Here is a 20,675-nt window from a genome sequence, read left to right as displayed (position 1 = left end):
CTATACGCGCATTTAGTTTTTGACAAAGTGTGTAAAGGCCGTTTACATGAAATTGACCCAGATTTCGACAATCCCCCAAATAATCCAAATACAAATAAAACAAAGCAAAAAAATTCACAAAAAAATTTGTTATCTGTAATAATACAGCCACGACACAAGGAGAAAGTACTGAACTACTGAAATGTATTTAATAATTTGTTTGGCAACAACAGCTTCAAAAAGACCTTTGTATGGAGAATGGTGTCCCATGCATTGCTCAGGGGTGATTTTTCCCCCCAGGCTTTAACAGAGTCTTAAAATCTTGATGGTTCGATGGATTTCATCAAATATTAGGCTTGGAAGAAAACACTTCTTTGCAATGCTGCTGTAATTTTCACTGAGAAATGTTTCTTTGACTGTTTCTCAATTCCAAGACACAGAGAACGGACTTGCGTTCTTGTGGAGACTGGTCTTGCCAGGTGTCCTCGGAAGAACAAACTCTGGAGATCGCGAGGGCACAGAACGCGTCCTTTGAGAAATGAGATGCTTCGTTCTTCCTGATGGTCACGTGAACTACACATGTTTTTAAATGTGGTCCAATGTGGATCAAATGTGGTCTCTTCATTGAATTAACTTTTTAATAATTACAGATAACTTTAATGTTTAAGCACAAATAACTTAAAATGGCTAATAGACTAAACTTCCAAAGTTTTCAGCTTTATATTCTTTACTTACCCCCAAGGACATGTATATCAAAGTTAATATTTAGCTGCATTATGTAGGGGTTTTGTAACATCTCATTTTACGAGGTGGGTCCCAATGCTCAATCCCCAACCTGGAGGTAGAGGTCAGCTGCGGGACCCGACCAGATTTCTGCGGCGTTGGAATATATTTCCGAATAAAGCACGGGAGCAGTCGGTAACTGATTTAATTTTGGACGAGAGCAGGTGGTCTAACAATATCGCTCCCGACTCCCGAGCGAGCAAGCACGCGTATGTATGTGTTTGAATGAGACAGCGTGATGCAGCATTAAGCTTGTTTGTTGCTGTGTGTGTGTGTGTGTGTGTGTGTGTGTGTGTGTGTGTGTGTGTGCGTGTGTGCGCACGAATGAGAGAGAGCTTTGTGCTTTCTGTGTGTTTGTGTTTGTGTTTGGTGATACCTATGTGTGTGTGTCACTTGCTTGGTGCTTATGTGTGTGTGTGTGTGTGTGTGTGTGTGTGTGTGTGTGTGTGTGTGTGTGTGTGTGTGGGTGTGTGTTTATACAGACAGCTTGTTATAGGCTGTCTGGACTCTGTATAGCTTGGTGGTTTTCGTTTTTGTTCATTTTTGGTTAATAGTCTGGCGGGAGCGGGATTCAAAAATTAGTCCCGCACAGATCTCTATACCTGGAGGTCCAGGAAATACACACATACACTACGAACAATTAAGCTAACCTAATGCACCTATAGAATCCAAAAAGAAATGCAAACTGACCCAGCCGGGACTCGTGTCCCCCCTGCATTTATATAAATAAAGAAAAGTGTATATAAACATTTACATATCTACTTACTAATTTAACTTTTCTCTTTCGTCAGATGGATTTAAGTAGTGCCTCTGTCCTGCTGCACTTCAGCAAAATTCAGCATCACAAGCAAAATGACCACCTTGTGTCATATAACATACATCGACCAATCAGCATGGTTGTCAAGGTAGAATTTCAAGCGCAACCAGTAATTTTAAACAGAGACATGGTTAATCATTTAAAGAAATTAAAACATTAAGATCTTAAAATACTAATTAAAAGTCTTTTTGCTGCCTAATGAGTAAGTTAAACATACTTGTTTAAGTTTTGATACCAAAACTTGTCATTTTAAGTAGTCAAGTTATATTAACCTAATATCTTTAGTAATGACAACAGCAGTTGTTGCCCACAGTGGAGGTGCTACAGTGGGCATATGAAGCCAGCAATTAAATCTGTTTATTCTGCTCACTGCTATAGGGATTTCCTGGGTTTCTTCTTTAGTTTATTTGGGGTTTTGCTCAAAAGCGCCCACTGGCTTTCGAAAGGAGATTTACTACAGATCGAAGAAAGGTGCAACAAGATGTGAACAATAATTGCAGCTTTTGCTAAATGACGATTTTAAATTAATTTCGATTTATTGAGCAGCCCTATTCCCTGAACTAACCATTTCAAACCCTGTGAGATAATAGCAAATGTGGCAAGATAAATGCAGGTAGAAATAAAAGTTTTGCACATTATTCAATCCTAAAAAGTGACCCTCCTTTTTACGAGATGTAAAATAAGAATATGAGCTCCCTAAGGTGCGTATCTGAAGTCTCAGCTCAAAATGCTATAATGTTTTATAACTCTTTAAAGCCTCTTTTTAGGCTTTGATCTTAATTGTGTAATTTTGGTGACTGTCACTTTCGATTCAAAGGAGATTGTGCTCTTTTCAAAGAGGGCGGAGCTACAAATGCCTATGTGTCAGCATAGTGGCAGATTCAAAAACACGACTATGTCAATGAAAGTGTTTTTGCTGACTGTTTTTTATCAAGCGTGAATTTTTTTTTTTTTTTAAATTACGAATTTTTACTATTAGAGTCTGGCTATATTCACACACTGTTGACACACAACTGTGTTTAAACCACTTTATAAAAGTGATGTTTGCATAATAGGTTCACTTTAAAATATCTTACTATGTGAGTGCACACGTGAATAAGCAAACAAGGTTTTTTTTCCCGCTGATATGCTGTTATTATTAGGACAATCATTAATCCTTCTATTAATTATCTTGCACAGACACACAGTTTGATCGGGGCTCTGCACGGGAGCCAAACTCTGAACATGAGATCGGTGCCCACCTGCTGGCACTCTGCCCTGTGCTGAGAGCGCCAATTGGCAGCACTGGCCGTGTAAAACAGACAGCAGATGGAAGCCGAGCAGAGGTCAGTCCAGCAGTGGGAAACTCAAGCAGCTGATTTCCAGACCTCCAGCACTCCAGCAAACATGCTTTAGATAAAGAACAACAAGGGAAACAACAGCTTTATTTCATAGGTTATCAATGTTTGCAATTTCCATACAAAGGATTCATATTATGGCCCGTTTCCACTAAGTGGTACAGTATGGTACAGTACGGGTCACCTTTATCAGGCTTGCGTTTCCACTACCAAGGGTACTATTTTGGTGGGTGTGGTATACGACAGAAAATTTCAGTTGACGTCATTCTCGCTGGAGGAAACATCAAAGTAGAGCTGTACTGGTCGTTCACATATAATATGACAAACACTTCTCACAAAACAAATGCTTTAAACACATAAATACTTGTGTATAAATGTTCATTACTAACCATTCTATAAAAATGATTTGATTATAACTGCAGATTAATGAGAGTGAAATAGCCTACTGTAACGTCTGCAGTTATATAAAATAAATATATAAATAAATGTAACATTTATAAACACATACAGATCCTTACAGCAGGGCTCAACGATAAGGACTGCCCGATGGCCCGGAGCCAGCATGAGAGGCGCTTGGGACAGTAGACAAGAACATTACTGGCTTGGCATGAGCCGGTATAAAATTTCGACGGTGTGATAACATCGGATAAAAATATTATGACCATTTGATGGTATTGTGGTTACGTCTCTAAAATATGTTGTTTTTTAATGTCGGAATAAAAAGAAAAAAAATTCCCTTTGAACACAATATATTTTATTTTGAGAAACACTAAAAATATTTTGGTTCAGTAAAGATGTCAGGATAAATTATTCAGATCAATCATTGACTTTTTTTCTGTTTTCATTAGTTTCTAATACACACATTTCTTTACAATTTAAAATACCATTTTTGGATATTTTTTTCTTCTGGACATACTGTTGGCCAAAAAAATACTAAATTAAAAAACTTACATATACCTTAGGAACAGTATGGCAGAAAATTTTAAGGGTTTTAAAACCTTGACTTTTCCAAACTACGGTATACCTTGAAAACAGTTATCGCCCAATGCCTATTACTTGCCTGATCGGGACAATGCTGCCTTGTCACCAAAGTTTACTTTGCCTGTGAATATTTGTCAATTGTGTGCATTTTAAGTTTGTGCTTTTAAGCCTTTGAATGCTACCTTCTCCGTGTTGTCGTAAACACCAAATTGCTTTTGGGTTTCTCTAATCTGATTTGATGTTTTGAGCATGCTATTTTGTTCCTATATTTTGGTAACAACCAGTACAGTAAAGTGATGGCAACATCAAATTATAAGGGTAAAGGAAAATGTCTGGTTCTAATATCTTGGTAGCAGACATTTATGTGGAAATAACACAACAACAAAAAAAGGAGCGTTTTGCACAATTTGCCATCAGTATGACAGGTTGGCAAATTTGAATCTGCAATAACACTTTGACTGACATTCTCCCTTTATGCAAGTCATGCGAGGGGGAAAGCCCACTCATTAGTGACGATCTCTCCCTCATTAGCATAGACAGACCTGAGTGAGAAGCAGTCATCTGCCCATTAAAGATTCCCTAGTGGAATCAAGAATAAGGGTTAAGACTACAAACTACAAAAAAAAAAAAGGCAGATGTTTTGTGCAAATAATGTGTATTATTGTAGTAAGTGTGTAATCTATTGTAATCTATTATTTTCTAAACCTCTCATCGCATGATAAAGAATTTTCATTGTTGAATCAGTCAAGAAGCATCACACACAAAACCGCGCTGTTTTTCATTTTCACAACACTAAATGTGTGCCTCTATTACTATAAAAAAGTCACTAAATGCCGTAATTTTGAATCCCCTGTTCATGGGAAGTGACTTTTCTAGATTCACCGGGTGAAAACCAGCAGCATAACTGCAACCAGAAAAAGCTCAAGGCGGGAAAAGGAAAGGAAATGATTGTGTTCAAGTAATTAGAGCACAAATGTTCTGGCTACATTGTTCCTCTGAAAAGACAACACTGTCCCGCAGGCAAACACACTCAAACACAACACACATACAAAGAGAGAGAGAGAGAGAGAGAGAGAGAGAGAGAGAGAGAGAGAGAGAGAGAGAGAGAGAGAGAGAGAGAGAGAGAGAGAGAGAGAGAGAGAGAGAGAGAGGCACGCACATCAGATGCTAATGGAGCTCAAACAAATGTCCTGTCAAACCTGTAAATCTACCTTATAATGATAACCACATTCATCAAGCATATATTTCAGTGAGATGTGGTTAGTTTTCAGTGCTGTTGGTGTGAAAACATGTAAACACGCCCAAATTTACTGTAACTTATTTCAGAATGACAGTAAGCCGCAGTCATTAAGTCTAAAAAGCAGCTATTTTTCTGAGGCAAAATGAAATGAGCAGCAGAGAATCAGCAGGATCTCCTGACATCTGCTGGGCATGATGTTAATTACATGTGAATATTAAAATTGAATATACAGCTTTTAAATGACATAGAACACCCATAGTCTATAATAGAGACAGCAGTTCATTAATTTTTAAATGGCTTTATTTGAAATTGGTCACATAAAGACGACGACGACAACAACAAACTTTGTAATATTTGAAAGAAACATTGGATCTATTTGTTTTTTTGTTTGTGTTTTTCTTATTAACATTTATTGATCTAGTCACTGATTAATGGACTGATTTTAAAATAAAGATAAACATTCGAGGTAAAGTTTAAGGTAAAATTTCTAATAACTAGTGTATTTTGTCTTTGCCATGGTGACAGTGCATAATATTTGTTCACTTATATTCAGCTTAATGTGTCATTGAAAGGCTAAACTTGGTTATTTTATTAACTAGGCAGGTTAGATTAATCGGACAATTCATTAGACAACAGTGGTTTTACTGTAGACCAGTGGTTCACCAACTGTGGTACATGTATCACTCGTGGTACGTGGAGGAATCAAATATGTCATATGTACATGCTACATATATTTTAAAATTTATCAAAAATTATTTATATATGAATATGATGACATATATAGCCTATATTTCTAAGGTCCAGGCAACATTTAAATGGCTACAATATTTTAATATTTCACATTTAAGAAGAAGTTTTTTTTTTTTTACTTTTTAAGAACAGTAATCTTTCATTTTTAACTTTTAAAAGCATATTTTAATTTAAACGTTGACTTTTTATTTTTATTTGTTTGTTTATTTGCTTGTTTTTTCATATAAGCACAGTACTGTGTTAATGTTCTAACTAACCTACTACGCTACTATATTTCTATACAGCTCATTATGATGGTACTTGGATAGACAATTCTTTTCTGAGGTGATACTTGATGAAAAAAGTTTGAGAACCACTGCTGTAGACAATTGGGAACAAAAAAATAATCTTAAGGAGGATAATAGACTGATTTCATGCAGCCGCCATTTTAAAAGCGAAATCAAGGCTGCGGTGCAAAGAAACCCGGTATCGCCTGAAGTCACAAATCTTATCAGCAAAGAGAGAGTGACACAAATTTATCTTTTCACCACCAAGGTCCATTCTGAATGGATAGGGAAAATAAAAAGGGATATCAGACCTCATTTTTAGCTAAGTTAAGGGAAATGTCACTAGTTAGCTAACATTTTCTTTCCCAAACACACGTTTTAGATGCCATTTATCAAACTCAAATTAATGAACTGAACCTTTCATTAAATAATAGACCTGTAACGATACTGAATTTCAGTACTGAATTTTAAAAAAAAGCGCCCACTGTAATTCACTGATATTTATCGAGTGCAAACCCAGACGAGCTATCCGCTGATAACTCGACCAATCTTGGCGGCTTAAAAACGCTCCAGTGTTCGTGTATTTGTTTTTGCACTAGGTGAAGGGCAGTAAACGGATGACCTTCACGGCCAATCACTGTCCTTTCTGTTGAGCACCGGTGAATAGTATGTAAGGGTGTCACAATTTCAATGTTAAATCGGAAATCGATCGAAATTCATGCTCAATTTCAATTATCGAATAAAAAAAAAAAGAATCGTTGATGCTGCCACGCCCCCATGTCACGTCAGCTTGGCTTGCCAAGAGGAAAAAAACATGCTTGTTGAAGAGCTTGTTGAACTGCAGATGCAGGAGACCCGTCGACAGAACTTAAACCCTTTCCTCTTTCAATGAATTCGCCGATGTGAAAGTATTTTGGATTACCAGTGAGTTATGTTGACAACGTTCCTGTTGTCGGAAAAAAAAAATAGTTTGCAAGCTCTGCTATGTATTAGGGTTGGGCCGATAGACAACACTGGCATTGCGATCCTCCGCCCCGCCCACGTTGCCAATCCGCTCGTGAAAAATACACACTCAGGCCATGTTTACATTTATGCAGCGTTCACATCAGAAGCGTAATGCATGTCAAGCCCATGCATGTCAAGCCCAAGAGTGATTTACATGTTAAGTCAATGCTAATGCGCGAATAGACATCCTGCGGCATGATACACGCAAATGGCGCGGCGCGAATGATGCAAATTGCGCGAATGGCGTGGTGCGAATGGCGCGATACACACGAATGGCGTGGCGTGAATTGAGCGTTTTGCACGTTTTGTGCTTTTGACGTGCGTTTCGCGCAAATCACTCGAGTTTGAAAATCTGAAATTCAGCGGACATTCGCGCAATTTATCCACGTGTTCCGCGTCTGGTGTGAACGCAGCATAATAAGTCTTAGTTTTTAAATGGCATTTTATAACGATAACGATCCACACTGGCGTTTTGCATTTCTGAGCAGCCCTCCTTCCTCACTACCGCTGAAAACGCACATCACGTGATCACACACACACAGGCAGGCACACACAGAGACGCACACACATTGTCTTGCACTCGAGACAGCAGGTCCAGGCAGTCAGCGGGTCAGTAGACTGCTTCAATCTTTTACTTTCACACTTGTACTTGGTAATTTTAGGGAACACCTCAGATACTGTTGGCTGGTTCCTGTTGGTTGTGCACCTTTTTTTACCGACGGCATTATAAGGACACAGATCACTGCCTATTTACGAGTCCCACGGAAAAAGTGATTGAGAGGTGGCAATTATGTGTGTAACTTATCTTCATTCATTTACTGTATGATTTGTTTATGATTTTGTTTAATTTTTCTTTTTTAAATCAAAAATTGAATCAAATCATGACTTTAGAATCAAAAATGTAATCAACTAAATAAATGCAAATCAACAATGTTTAAGAATGCGCTCAACAATGCTTAAATGTTAGTGGGAAATGGACATTTTTAATTTTCAGTACGTTTACACTATTACAGACAAAATGAGGATGTGCAACAGAGGACTGCATTGTTTTATCGCTCACCGGGTTACTTATGCTTTTAAATGTATAAATTCAACTTAACTGAATGATATTAAAGTGATGTTTACACCATATCTGCATTCTGAAATCGAAGCAACAGCTGGAGTTTAGTAGTCCACAGCATGCTGATGCAAACTTTACAGTGCTGATCCTATACTTACGGCTTTTTTCCCATCGGAGCCTCACTTTCGTTTTTTCAAAATGGCAGCCGTGTGAAATGAGTGTAAAATATAATTAAAATAGTTTCATAAAATGTAAAATTTTTGTTAATAAAATTTAAAAACTGCTTTTTCAGCCAAACTAAAGGGAAAAAAAAAGATTTCCTCCAAAAGAAGCAATATTTTAGTAAATACTGTGAATATTTTCTTGGTCACACACACACATAGAATTATTACTATTATTATTAATGAATTTCTAATTTATAATAAATTAGCAATAGCAACAGGAAGAGTAACAAGAACAATAACAATAAAAAGTAAACAAATAACAGCAAGAATTTTAATAACAGTAATAATATCAACAATGATTACAAGAATTCCTCACATCTACAGCAGCGCTCCATCATTCTCCTCATCTGCAGTGGAGGTGTAGTTTATTCACTGGGGTTCTGGATGGCGATCAGCAGGTATTCTTTATCTAGGAGAGTGTGGAGAAGGTGAGGTCTGTCCAGGTGTTTCTCAGGCTCTGTTTGCACCTGGTATTAAGATGCGTTTTTGTTGATCTGATCACAAGTGGACCACGCTAAGTACAGGTGCATATCGGGTGTGAAACATTTTGAGCTTGTCCACTTTTTACCACTTCCGGAGGTAGTTAAAAAAAACACATTTGATCAGATTGCTGTAACAGTGCGAATGCAAACGTGCTTGAATCCGTTTGAACTGCTGCTAAACACCACCTTCTCTCGGCCTATTGAGTTCATTCATACAGTCTGGTTGGAGAAGCTGATTAAAACTGTCCTTGATAAACTTAGGTTTTGTTTTATAGGAAACCCTGGGCATCAAGACATGTATGTCTTAGTGGTTAGCATTGTTGACTCACAGCAAAAAGGTTCCTGGTTCGAGTCCTGGCTGGGCCAGGTGGCATTTCTGTGAGGAGTTGTTCTCCCCATGTTCGCATGGGCTATAAGTGATTTGGATAAACTAAATTGGCCGAAGTGTATGAGTATGTGCGTGAATGTGAGTGTGTATGGGTGTTTCCCAGTACTGCATAACAGTTGGGAGGGCTTCCGCTGCATAAAAACTATGCTGGAATAGTTGGCGGTTCATTCTGCTGTGGCAACCCCTGATAAATAAGGGACTAAGCCGAATTAAAATAAATTAATGAATAAACTCTTGCCATGCAAACCATTGCCCAGTCATTTTCTTATGGTGGAGTCATGAACACTCACCTTAACTAAAGCAAGTGAGGCCTGCAGTTCTTTGGATGTTGTTGTGGGGTCTTTTGTGACCTCTGCTGCATTCTTGGGGTCATTTCTACTTTTGGTCAACCTCTACTTCCGATCTTCAAAAATATTTGTTAAACGGATATTATAAACACGACACCATACATAGCCTACAAATCAAAATTGTAAAACAGAAAAAATTGTCTAGGCCTAATAGGAGTTGATCGGAAATTAAATAAATCAATTATCTAAAATTTCATCAGTCAATGGATAAAGTATTATAACATATTTATAAAGCTTTTTATTTGTTCTGGTAGGCTACTTTTTGACAAGACTTTTTTATAAATTATGAAAACTGAGCTGGCCTTCACAGTAGACATAGGCCGGTATAAATTTCTGACAGTATGATAACTTTGGTGTTATGTATTTTTTTATATTGTTTTATTAAAACAATATTAACAAAAAAAGTTATTTATTTGAAGTTAGTGAGTTTTTCTTTGTGTTGTTGTATATGTCGCTTTTTGTTGTTGTTCTTTTCTCTCTGCCTCTCTCCGCTGTCTTTCCGACAGGGTTCATTATGAGCGCACAGGTGTGGTGAATCAGGTGTTAAAACTTGGAAGCTTGCCGGTGTGTTGGTGAAGTCCATAAACTAGACTGGAAGATCGTTTGAAGAATTCCCTTTCTCCCGGCTTGTTTTGTTTATTTGTGAGAACTTTTTTTGTGTTTGCTCTGCGATATTGTTGAGTTTAATTGAAGAGCTTAGACTCACCCAGAGGTGATAATCAATAGAATGTTCCATTGCAATAGAAGCGCCCAGCAACAGCTCCAGATTCCGCCATTTTGGAGTGAAAGCGATCGGCTGTCCATTGGATCTTATTAGTGTCGCAATGGCAAGCAACCTCTTTGTTTTTTTATTTATTTATTTAAAAAGCTTTATAAGCTTTTTAATTTAAGCTGAGATACAACCAGAAAGATGACAATACAACACTTACTATCACAATCATCAGCACTTTTAAGTTTTTTTTACAGACTTAAAATATGCTGTTGTTCTATTGGAATTTTCATTCAAAAATTGCCGCCGCGTGACACTAGCGGCATCTAGTGGCTTTTTTCAAGATCGCACTAGAGTGTCGCCTTTTGGTGTTTCTATGCTCTTTGGTTTAATGCTGAGTGTTGACTTAATTTATTGAGATCAATGTAATTGTACGAAGATGCATGTGATGAGGAGGGTGCCTTTTTTTTTTTTTTTTTTTTTAGTTTTCTCATGTTTTGTCTTTAATAGGGAGGTAAGTGAATGTTGTTTATTTATGTGCTGGTAAAAGGGTTTAAAACTTTAAGTTGAGTTTTTGTTTGTTATTTAGGCTTTATCTCCGCAAGATTTTTTATGTCTCCTTTAAAGTTAAATGTCAAATAAATTTGACTTTACGTTATTTATTTGTTCAAATCGTCTCTGTTGTTGTTTTCTTCCAAATAGGAGATGAGACTCCGGGCTCCTCTGTTATTTTCAGAGGTGTCTGTAATTTAATTTAATTTAATTTATTAATACAGGTCTGGCTTGCTTTGTGGAGCATTAGTTTCAAAAACACAGACTTTTTTTTCAATACATAAAAAACCCATAAAAAAACTTTACGTATACCTTAGGAACAGTATATCTTAATTTTTTTTGCAGTTTTAACACCTTGACTTTTCCAAACCACAGTAAACCTTTAAAACTGGTTTTCGTCCCATGCCTATTTCACAATTTGATGGATCAGAAAAACTCAACACCTTCACTCATTAGAGAAGTGGCTGAAAATGGACAAGACAATTAATTTCCTGAAAAATAGGGATGCACCGATTCCATTTTTTTGGATCCGATCCCGATACCAAAATTCTGACTAGCAATCGATACAGATCCGATCCCGATACTGTGCCTCTTTTTTTTTTAAACCTAATACGGTTTCTATATTTCTGGTGCTCAAATAATATATCTTCTCTAGAAAAAAAAAAAAACAGACCTATGGCCTACATTATATGACAGACGACACAATCTAACTAAAAACGTGATGCTTGCTATAAACTATAGGCTAAATTATTTGAGCATTTATTATGACATTGATCTGATGTGTTGTGTTCCAGCTTATGTGTTATTTTTTAGTATTAGGATTTTTCTTTGAAATCTGTACTAGGCTACCACTATTGACCCTAATCGTTGATAAAATAACCTGCCTTTTAGCAAAGCCTGATATTTCCCTGCAGTTTTGAAGCAGACTAAACTAAATTGTCTGAGTTTTACTTAATAAACATTCCTTCGCCTAAACCTGCAGCGAGTGAGATGGAGAAACTGAAAGCATTTTTTTAAACGAATTTCCTTTGGTATAATTTGTTAGCTATTAAATGTATTTTGTTGGTCGGTTGTCCACAAAATAAACAAAAAGGTTTAAGGTGAAGTTCAAAACAAGGTCCGCTTATATGCTTCAGCACACAAACTGACAAATAATCTGTTAAATAAAATATTAATATTTATATATATTTTGGCGAGTCATCTAATTTCCTGTCGCTATGGTCCGTAATGTACAGCAGCTGCACAATCCTCAAGCCCAATCAGCCACATCGGTCGCTCATGAAAAGAGAAAGATATTAACCGCAGGAGAGGACAAGCGAGTGAGTGGATTCTGACACGAAACCTCCTTGCTAACTATTCTTTACCTCGCAGAATCAAGTTGCTGATTCGAGCTCACCCCCACTGCTACCCCTTCACGGACCCGAGAACATCACAATAATCACCATCACCACCACCACCAAAACACGGCACTTTCTGGCACTGTAGGAAGCACAATGGAGACCGCACTTTCTCACATACACACTGGATTTCACTTGTAAATAAACACCCCTCCGCGGCTTTCACTTGTTACATTCGTGTGTGTGTATATTTTCACCCTTTGTCTCGCCAAAATATATATAAAATGACAGTCAAATATTCAAAGTTTTAGAGTAGCCTATATTAGGATAAATAATTTTCTGTTACTGACCATCCAAATTGCACCCGTCAGTTTCAAGCCAGGCTTTACAAACTATTAGCAGCACTTAACATATTCAAATCAAAAGAATAAACTCAGTCGGAAGGATGAGAGAGGGGAAACTTTTTATAAGAATAATTTTACGGAGCGGCGCACGTCGTTTCCGCGCAGCCGGTGCGCTTGATGAAGCATTTGATGCATTACAAGACACAGCATGCAGCCCTCCGGTATCTGCAGACACTTTCAAAACAGCAGCACAAAGAGAAGAAATCAGTGCGATGAGAATCTGTCCAATGCATTATTAAGTCTTTTCTCATTAAAACTTTTAGGTAGGCCTACTTTGTGTGTGAAGAGCAGGTAATAACCCTCTCCACTCCAGTGTTGCGATGTGATCTGCTGGTCTAACAGACACAGCACAACATGACGTAAAAACAGCAACAAACTCCATGTTACGGGTCAAAGTGAACCCATTTAATGCAGAACTAAATGCATTTCTCCACTGATTATTAAAACTAACAGGAACAAATAGTCTTGGAGAGTTTTTCGAGTTGTCATGAACGCGACATGCAGTTTGAATAGTGAATGAATGAAGAATTATTGACAGGCGCAGCGGCGGGAAGTGCTGAAGTGAACATGAATTTAACCATGTAAATATTAATCTTTACTTCACATTAAACAATATAACGCCTTCAGAACATTTGGGATATAGTAGGCGTACATGAAAACTTTCCAGTGCCTTGTAATAGGCTACCTTCATGGCTTTTGTTGGCTTATAAGTTACACAGAATATAGCGCAGGCGCAAGATCAGATTTGGATCGGTGCGAGCTGGCCGATACCCGATCCAGCAAAAATACATCGTATCAAACCGATATCCAATCCAAGTATCGGGATCGGTGCATCCCTACCTAAAACCACACTATATCTTTATAAATGACATTGTGCATTTCTGAGTATGCCTCACACAGGTGAGTGGACTTGACAAACCACCTGCAGAAACCCTCTCTCTCCTTATGCACTGTACACATTTTCTTAAACTCCACACACAACATTTCGAACCACTGTATGTCCACACAAATAGCAGAATGACAATAAAACTCAACTAGACTTGACTTGAAAACAAACACATTTAAACACTAGGTGTGAATGGTAGTGTGTCTCTTTTGTCCACTTGTGATCGGCAAAAATGCATCCTAAGACCAGGTGCGAACAGGGCCTCAGGCTGTGATAGAAACTGCTCTCACTCACCTGGAGCCACCATGATCTCGTGTTTCTTGGATCTGATGCGCAGGAATGTGAGCTCGTTCTGCGGGTCGATGTCTCGAACTGCACTCCTGGCCTTCATGGTGAGCTGATGCAGCAGACCTGCATACTGAACTGACGTTGAGTTGTCCAGCGTCGTTCTAATGGGAATGCCTGGAAATAAAGTGGGAAACAGGGCTCGAAATTAACCCTTTTGATTGGTTGCACAATTGCTCCTTACTTTAAAAAATTAAGGCGCATCAGTCAAAAGCACCTTTTCTACACGTTTTATACAAACATATTTATTGCATTTGAAATCAGCACTAATCAAACTTACAAGCAATATATATATATATATATATATATATATATATATATATATATATATATATATATATATATATATATATATATATATATATATATATATATATATATATGCAAGAGTGAGGAAAATCTGTCTCAACAAAATCCTGTTATCACAAGAAAATAGATTTTTATAACATAACTGAGTGATCAAAAGGTACACGGAGCGCTCACCGGCCCTGCACACACTGCTTGACATAAATGAATCTGTTAACAAAAACTGTGCCGTTCTCACGGCTGTTGTCTGACATTGCACTGATGCTTTTGACATATACTGTGCCTATATTAAGTCATGTTAATAGCAATACCGGTCTCTTATGAGTAGCGATATTAGTTTACTCCATGCAAGCCCGTTTGAGATGGTGTATGTGGTGTTAAATTACACATATAGCTGCCACATACATGGCGGACAGCATCTGGCGATTATATGAGGGAACAAAAACAAAAGCTTTCGTGCTAGATGTGGCAAACAGTTACCTGAAGATTTCATCCCACAGACTTTTCATAGCGGACTTGAAGCCAATGGAAGTCTTTTATCCACTCTTTGAAAAGTGTAGATGGTGGGTTAAAATTTAGCACATGATCACTTGTAAGATGTGTCATTATTTGTAACTTTAGATGCCATGGTTTCTAAAACAAAATCTGTCAGTGTTATCTTCATTCTCATCCTCAGCGCTTTACAATTGTTCGTGGTTGTAGCTCTCCCTGTCATCCCAAGCCAGAAGGCATTGACTGAGTGATTGACAGTTGATATTAACCAATCCATTCGCATTCAGTTCCAAAGCAGTAGTGGGCCAATAAAAAGAGAGTGAAGCTGGGGCAAGTATTACGGACTTGGCTTTGTTTACTGCAGCAAGTTAAGATGACAACTGTTTTAAACGCATTCCCTGCGTTTCTCGTTTTAAGAGCAGAGATGCATTTTGCGTGAATGTCTTCCGAATCCACGCATGTGGTGAACATTTTGCAGTAAAACTGGTTGCACACAACAATTTTATGCACTTGCGCAGATGCTCCCAAATATATTTTGAGATTGCATAGATAAAATTTCAGGCGCATATGCAACCAAAATGGTCGCAATTTCGAGCCCTGGGAAAACATCTGCTCATATATAACACATACTGTGTGTGTTGAAAAAAGACCACATTTATAGATCTTAATGAAACTTTATAGCAGTTATACTGTAAATTTTTCAATTTAAGTAAATTAGAGTAGATTAAATGTATATTGTTATAATATTGTATATAAAAATTAAATATAGAAAAAAGTAAACAAACCTATATAATTGTTAAATATTAGTATTATTATTATTATAAAATGGTAAGATTTATTCATAAATTTTATTTCGGCTTAGTCATTTTATTAATCTGGGGTCGCCACAGCGGAATGAACCTCCAACTTATCCAGCATATGTTTTATGCAGTGGATGCCTTTCCAGCTGCAACCCATCTCTGGGAAACATCCATACACTTTCATTCACACTCATACACTACGGACAATTTAGCTTACCCAATTCATTTATTTCATATGTCTTTGGACTTGTGGGGAAAACCGGAGCACCCAGAGGAAACCCGAGTGAACACGGGGAGAACATGCACACTTCAAACAGAAATGCCAACTGAACCAGCCAAGGATCAAACCAGCGACCTTCTTGCTATGAGGCAATTGTGCTACCCACTGTGCCACCGTGACTCCCTTGTAATATTTAATAATATTTAACACAATACTAATTATACAGGCACAATGACAATAACAGCAATAGTAAATTAATTATTATTAAAAATCATAGCAATGATAATTTGTACTTTTTTGTACTTTATATATTTATAATTTTGTAGTTTATATATTTTTAAAATGTATCATTTATTTTTTGCAACAGAAACAACAAGTTTACATTAGATTTATTTTCCTTTCTGAAACCACCAGTTTGTCTTCCTCTCCATTTGTGACAATTCTTTTATATTAAAGTTATTACTTTATAATAAGAGATATAATAATTACTTAAATCTAACAATGCTATTCAATTGCTATGATTTATATTTTATTTATATACAATTTAGCCTACCCAATTCACCTGTACCGCATGTCTTTGGACTGTAGGGGAAGCCGGAGCACCCGGAGGAAACCCAAGCGAACGCAGGGAGCAGGGCCGGAGTGGGATTCCTTTTCAGCCCTGGAGTTTCAAGCCTCAGACCAGCCCACCTCAGTTCACGACTGACTATATTAAAATAAGGTCATTTCCAAATCAGTTTCTAATGACACTATCACGTCTTTTTTTGAGAAAACAGCTGCTTTAGAACTTTAAATGTTCAACAACCCTAACAGTATTACCTGTCTTAACAATAAAAATGAAAACAATAAGTTACTCTAACGAGGATCGAACCCGGGTCCGCGGCGTCTTTTTCTAACGCGCTAACCTCTGGACAAAGGCTGTGGTCAAGTAAATAAATAAATTTGAAAAGTGTGACTGCTGAGAGCAACAGATTCTGCAGCTTGGGACACCGGCCCTCGCGGCCAAAAAACGGACCGGCCCACCGGGAATTCTCCCGGTCCTCCCGATTAGCCAATCCGGGCCTGGCAGGGAGAACATGCAAACTTCACACAGAAACGCCAACTGACCCAGCCGAGGCTCGAACCTGCGACCTAGCGACCTTCTTGCTGTGAGGCGACAGCACCAACTGCACCACTGCATCACCATTATTATTTTTATAAAATAATAATAATAAAATCTGAACATTAATAACTCTATTATTGTTGTTATTCATATTAATACTACTTCTATCACTACTACTACTAATAGTAATGCAATACTTATAATTTTTTTATTATTATAGAAATATAGAAAGAAAATTAATTAAAGCAATATTAATTTTTTTATTGATTATAATTATAGATTGAATAATATAAATATTAGAATAGCAGATTATCCTATGAGTCCTACAGTGTATCCTTATATTATATTATATTATATTTTATTATATTATATTATATTATAATAATATTCTTCATTCTTTTTCTTGTCGGCTTAGTCCCTTTATAAATCCGGGGTTGCAACAGCGGAATGGACCGCCAACTTATCCAGCACGTTTTTACGCAGTGGATGCCCTTCCAGCTGCAACCCATCTTTGGGAAAGTATTATATTATATTATATTATATTATATTATATTATATTATATTATATTATATTATATTATATTGCATTATATATTGTATTATATTATATTATATATACCAGCTTAACATATGTAACGTTAGAGCTGTGGAGAATATTACAGTTAATTTACTACTGTAACGTTAAATGCTTAACGTACCTTCTCCGTTAACCACTATTGTCCCAATAACACCATGTTGGGCCTGAATCCTCTTTAAAGTGTCTTCGACTTCAGCCTGGACAAATAAGAGTACAGTATAAATGAAGAAAACCGCCATTATTCATTATTATTGAAAGCTAAACTCGAAGAAAAAAACATAAAGTTTACCATGTCGCTCAGATCAGGTGTACTTCTTCCGCCGTGTGTCCTTGTTGCTGTGGAAACGAAAGTAAATGAAGTGGTAACATGATCATCGTGAAGTCCTTCGTTTTTAACTTGCTTATATATTTTTTGTATATCTTATATTATTTTTGTTAAACTTTCTGAGCAAATTGACAGTCAGGAAAATGACATTAGCATGCAGCTAAATCTTTTTAGTACTTTTCTCAGCGAAGATCAAAACAGACCACAGACTGTAAAATAGAGTAACAGACCAACAGTCTTTTGTAGTTAAACAATATTTAATTGTCGTACAAGTAATGTTTAGTGATATGTTTATTACTAAATAATGTTTGTAATATGTTAATGTGTTTTAAAATAAAGCAAAATAACAATTTAATACACAAACTTGAAAAATAAAAATAAAACAAATGTATTTATCTTGAATTAGCCTTTAGCACTCTATACGTAAAGGTAATTAAAATTGATTATACATTATTTTACCATGACTGATTATAGAAAATAATGTAATAATAAACATTAAAAACTTATTTGTCATCTATTTTCAATTGTATTAAATTTATTATGAAAAACTGTCCTATTTATCACAGCATTTTACTGAATAAATCTTGCATTACGGTTTAATTCACGCACACAAACTCCCTCAGTAGCAGTTGCTAATATCTAACCAGCAGATGTCGCTATCATGCGGGTACTTGGTATTTCGCTTTCGAAACCAAAAATCACCTGCACAATATTCTTTCATTTTATATTCTTATTTCATCATCTGAATGTAGCCTTAACTTAAATGCAAACACAAATGTACAAACAGAAATGCGCATTATTGCTAACACTGACGTCAAAACGCGATGTCGTCACGGGGAGACTTGTGTCACGTAACTGACGCAGACGCCAGAGGAGCGGAGTGCAGGTGACAGCAGCTGTTGTTGTGCGGTGATGATGTAATGCTGCTCCGGATGGCGGTGTGCGCCAGGCTCTGTGGAGTGGGGCAGTCCCGGAGGTGCAGGCGGCGGCAGCGGCACAGCCAGGCGGACCAGGACAGCGACTCCGACATGGAGATGGAGGAGGGGGAGGAAGAAGAGAGGGTGGTGGGCAAAGCGAAAGATGAGCCTGACGGCAGCGGTATCGGCGGCGGCTGTCATAGCAGCTGCGGCGCAGGGCCTAGTGGAGCCGGTTCCGGAGCCTCGGCCTCGGGCTCCGCAGGGCCGCCACACCCGCAGTCTCTGCTGGATCTGCCGCCCGAGCTGCTCGTGGAGATCTTTGCGTCTCTGCCCGGCATCGCGCTGCCCAACCTGGCGCTGGTGTGCAAGAAATTCAGGCAGATCCTGAACACGGAAACCATCTGGAGGAGGAGATGCACTGAGGGTAATAGCGACGAGTACATCATTTCGGTTTCATAAAGCGACTTTCTGCTTTATAGATCATATTGTGGGTGAAGTTGGTTTAATAGCTATTAGGATTTTCTCCCTAATAATATAACATTACTTTAAGAAAAGAATAATTTGCTAATTTTAAATAGGAAAATAAAATTAGCAGCCAATGAATATTAAAGTACAATATGGTCACAGGCAATTAAAATAGTGCTCTTTTTAAAGTCATACTTAAATGCGATTTAGACCCAATTTGAGTGTTGTAAACAGTGCAAGGAGCGTAAAATGAACAAATGTAAAACCAACTTTACCTCAATTAGACCACGTTCATTGCGAGTTGTGCTGTTATCATAAAGATACCGTTCATACACGACGAGCCATTAGCATAAACTCAGACAGGCACACACACACACACAGAGCTCATAAACATACACACACATGTTGGTTTCTGTGGTTTTCGCGGACTCTCTATAGGCTTAACGCTTTTTATACAGTAAAATCACTTATTACATGGTGTCAAAATTCCCATAAACCTTTACAGTAAACCTGTGGCAAATATTGAATGTGAAAAGCATGTTTTGGGTCATAAACCACCCCAATGTTGTAATAGCTTGGTCATAACCAGGGCCAGATAGAATCTGCGAACATTTTTTGCTATTTTTGCACAGAATTTTGTAAAAAATCAGAGAATTTATGCAGAATGATTTTGGGACTATCATATATAAAAACGTAATACAACAAAATAATAATAATAATAATACCTTATTAACTTGTATTTAATGTTCTCAATTAGGGTTGGGTTGATAGACGATGGCCGATAGACATCACGATGCTGAGCCAGTATCACGATCCTCCGCCTGCCCGCCCTGCCATCTCCGGGCACTATACCGCTGAAAACACACATCATGTGACCACAAACACTCTGGCATGAACTGCAGTGTTTGCGCACGTTTGAACTCCAGCAGTCAGCGGGTGCTTTGAACACAAAACATCAGAGAGCAGTGCATGTCGGACACTTTATTAAGAATGTGCCACTCGTGTCTCATTATAGTTGTTAAAGGTGATATTTAATTAATCTTGTCTCTATCTAACGATTCTTCAGTCTTTTGAATCTATCAGGTAACGTGTCACAGCGGCAGTACACTGCTTCAATTATTCACTTTCACGTTTGTACTTAGTAATTTTAGCGAAAACCTCAGATACAGTTGGTTGGTTCCTGTTGGTTGTGCACCTTTTTTACCATCTATGTATGTATGTCAACGCCATTATAACAACACAGATCACTCTGCCTGTTCATGCCAGAGTCTTGCGGAAAAACTGATTGACGGGTGGTGATCTGTGTGTAACTTATCTTTATTTATTTCTGATTTGGTTATGTGTAAAACTAAGACCATGCAGGTCAGGTAGTTAAAACGGTAGATTACAAATAAATAATTTGTCATTAATTAATAATTAATGAATAAATAATTCACCGCTGCCTATGATGACAATGTCATCGCGATGTTTCACATTAGACATCGTACGGCCAAATTGGTCGACATCGCCCAACCCTGTTTTCAGTGCAAATCCAATTAGATCCACTTATTTGGTAAACAAAGCAAGTCTCTCATATAAA

The 20,675-nt window shown here is 37.5% G+C and overlaps 2 protein-coding genes across 12 annotated transcripts in view; one reads left to right on the top strand and one right to left on the bottom strand.

The window, feature by feature from the left end:
- Positions 1-1,307: 1,307 nt before the first annotated feature.
- On the bottom strand, positions 1,308-19,463 carry dynlrb2 (dynein light chain roadblock-type 2). 10 transcript variants are annotated; one of them, XM_073941619.1, is made up of 7 exons: positions 18,528-18,617; positions 17,679-17,725; positions 17,511-17,586; positions 16,264-16,416; positions 13,842-14,009; positions 8,759-8,851; positions 1,308-2,968 (listed from the first exon to the last, which is right to left on the bottom strand). In XM_073941619.1, the coding sequence occupies exons 2-6, from the start codon at positions 17,679-17,681 to the stop codon at positions 8,808-8,810; spliced, it is 444 nt and encodes a 147-aa protein (XP_073797720.1). In that variant the 5' UTR covers positions 17,682-17,725; positions 18,528-18,617; the 3' UTR covers positions 1,308-2,968; positions 8,759-8,807.
- The window catches only part of fbxo31 (F-box protein 31), a 31,339-nt gene continuing 29,282 nt past the window's right edge, over positions 18,619-20,675 (top strand). For both annotated transcript variants that reach the window (XM_021470691.3, XM_073943143.1), the window contains exon 1: positions 18,619-19,055. In XM_021470691.3, the coding sequence (XP_021326366.2) occupies positions 18,635-19,055 (421 nt within the window). In that variant the 5' untranslated portion in view covers positions 18,619-18,634. The remainder of the gene's footprint in view (positions 19,056-20,675) is intronic.

This window comes from Danio rerio, chromosome 25 (genome assembly GCF_049306965.1).
Source record: "Danio rerio strain Tuebingen ecotype United States chromosome 25, GRCz12tu, whole genome shotgun sequence".
Classification (NCBI taxonomy): Eukaryota; Metazoa; Chordata; class Actinopteri; order Cypriniformes; family Danionidae; genus Danio; species Danio rerio.
Note: the sequence above shows the minus strand (reverse complement) of the source record. Positions and strands in the feature narration are given on the sequence as shown.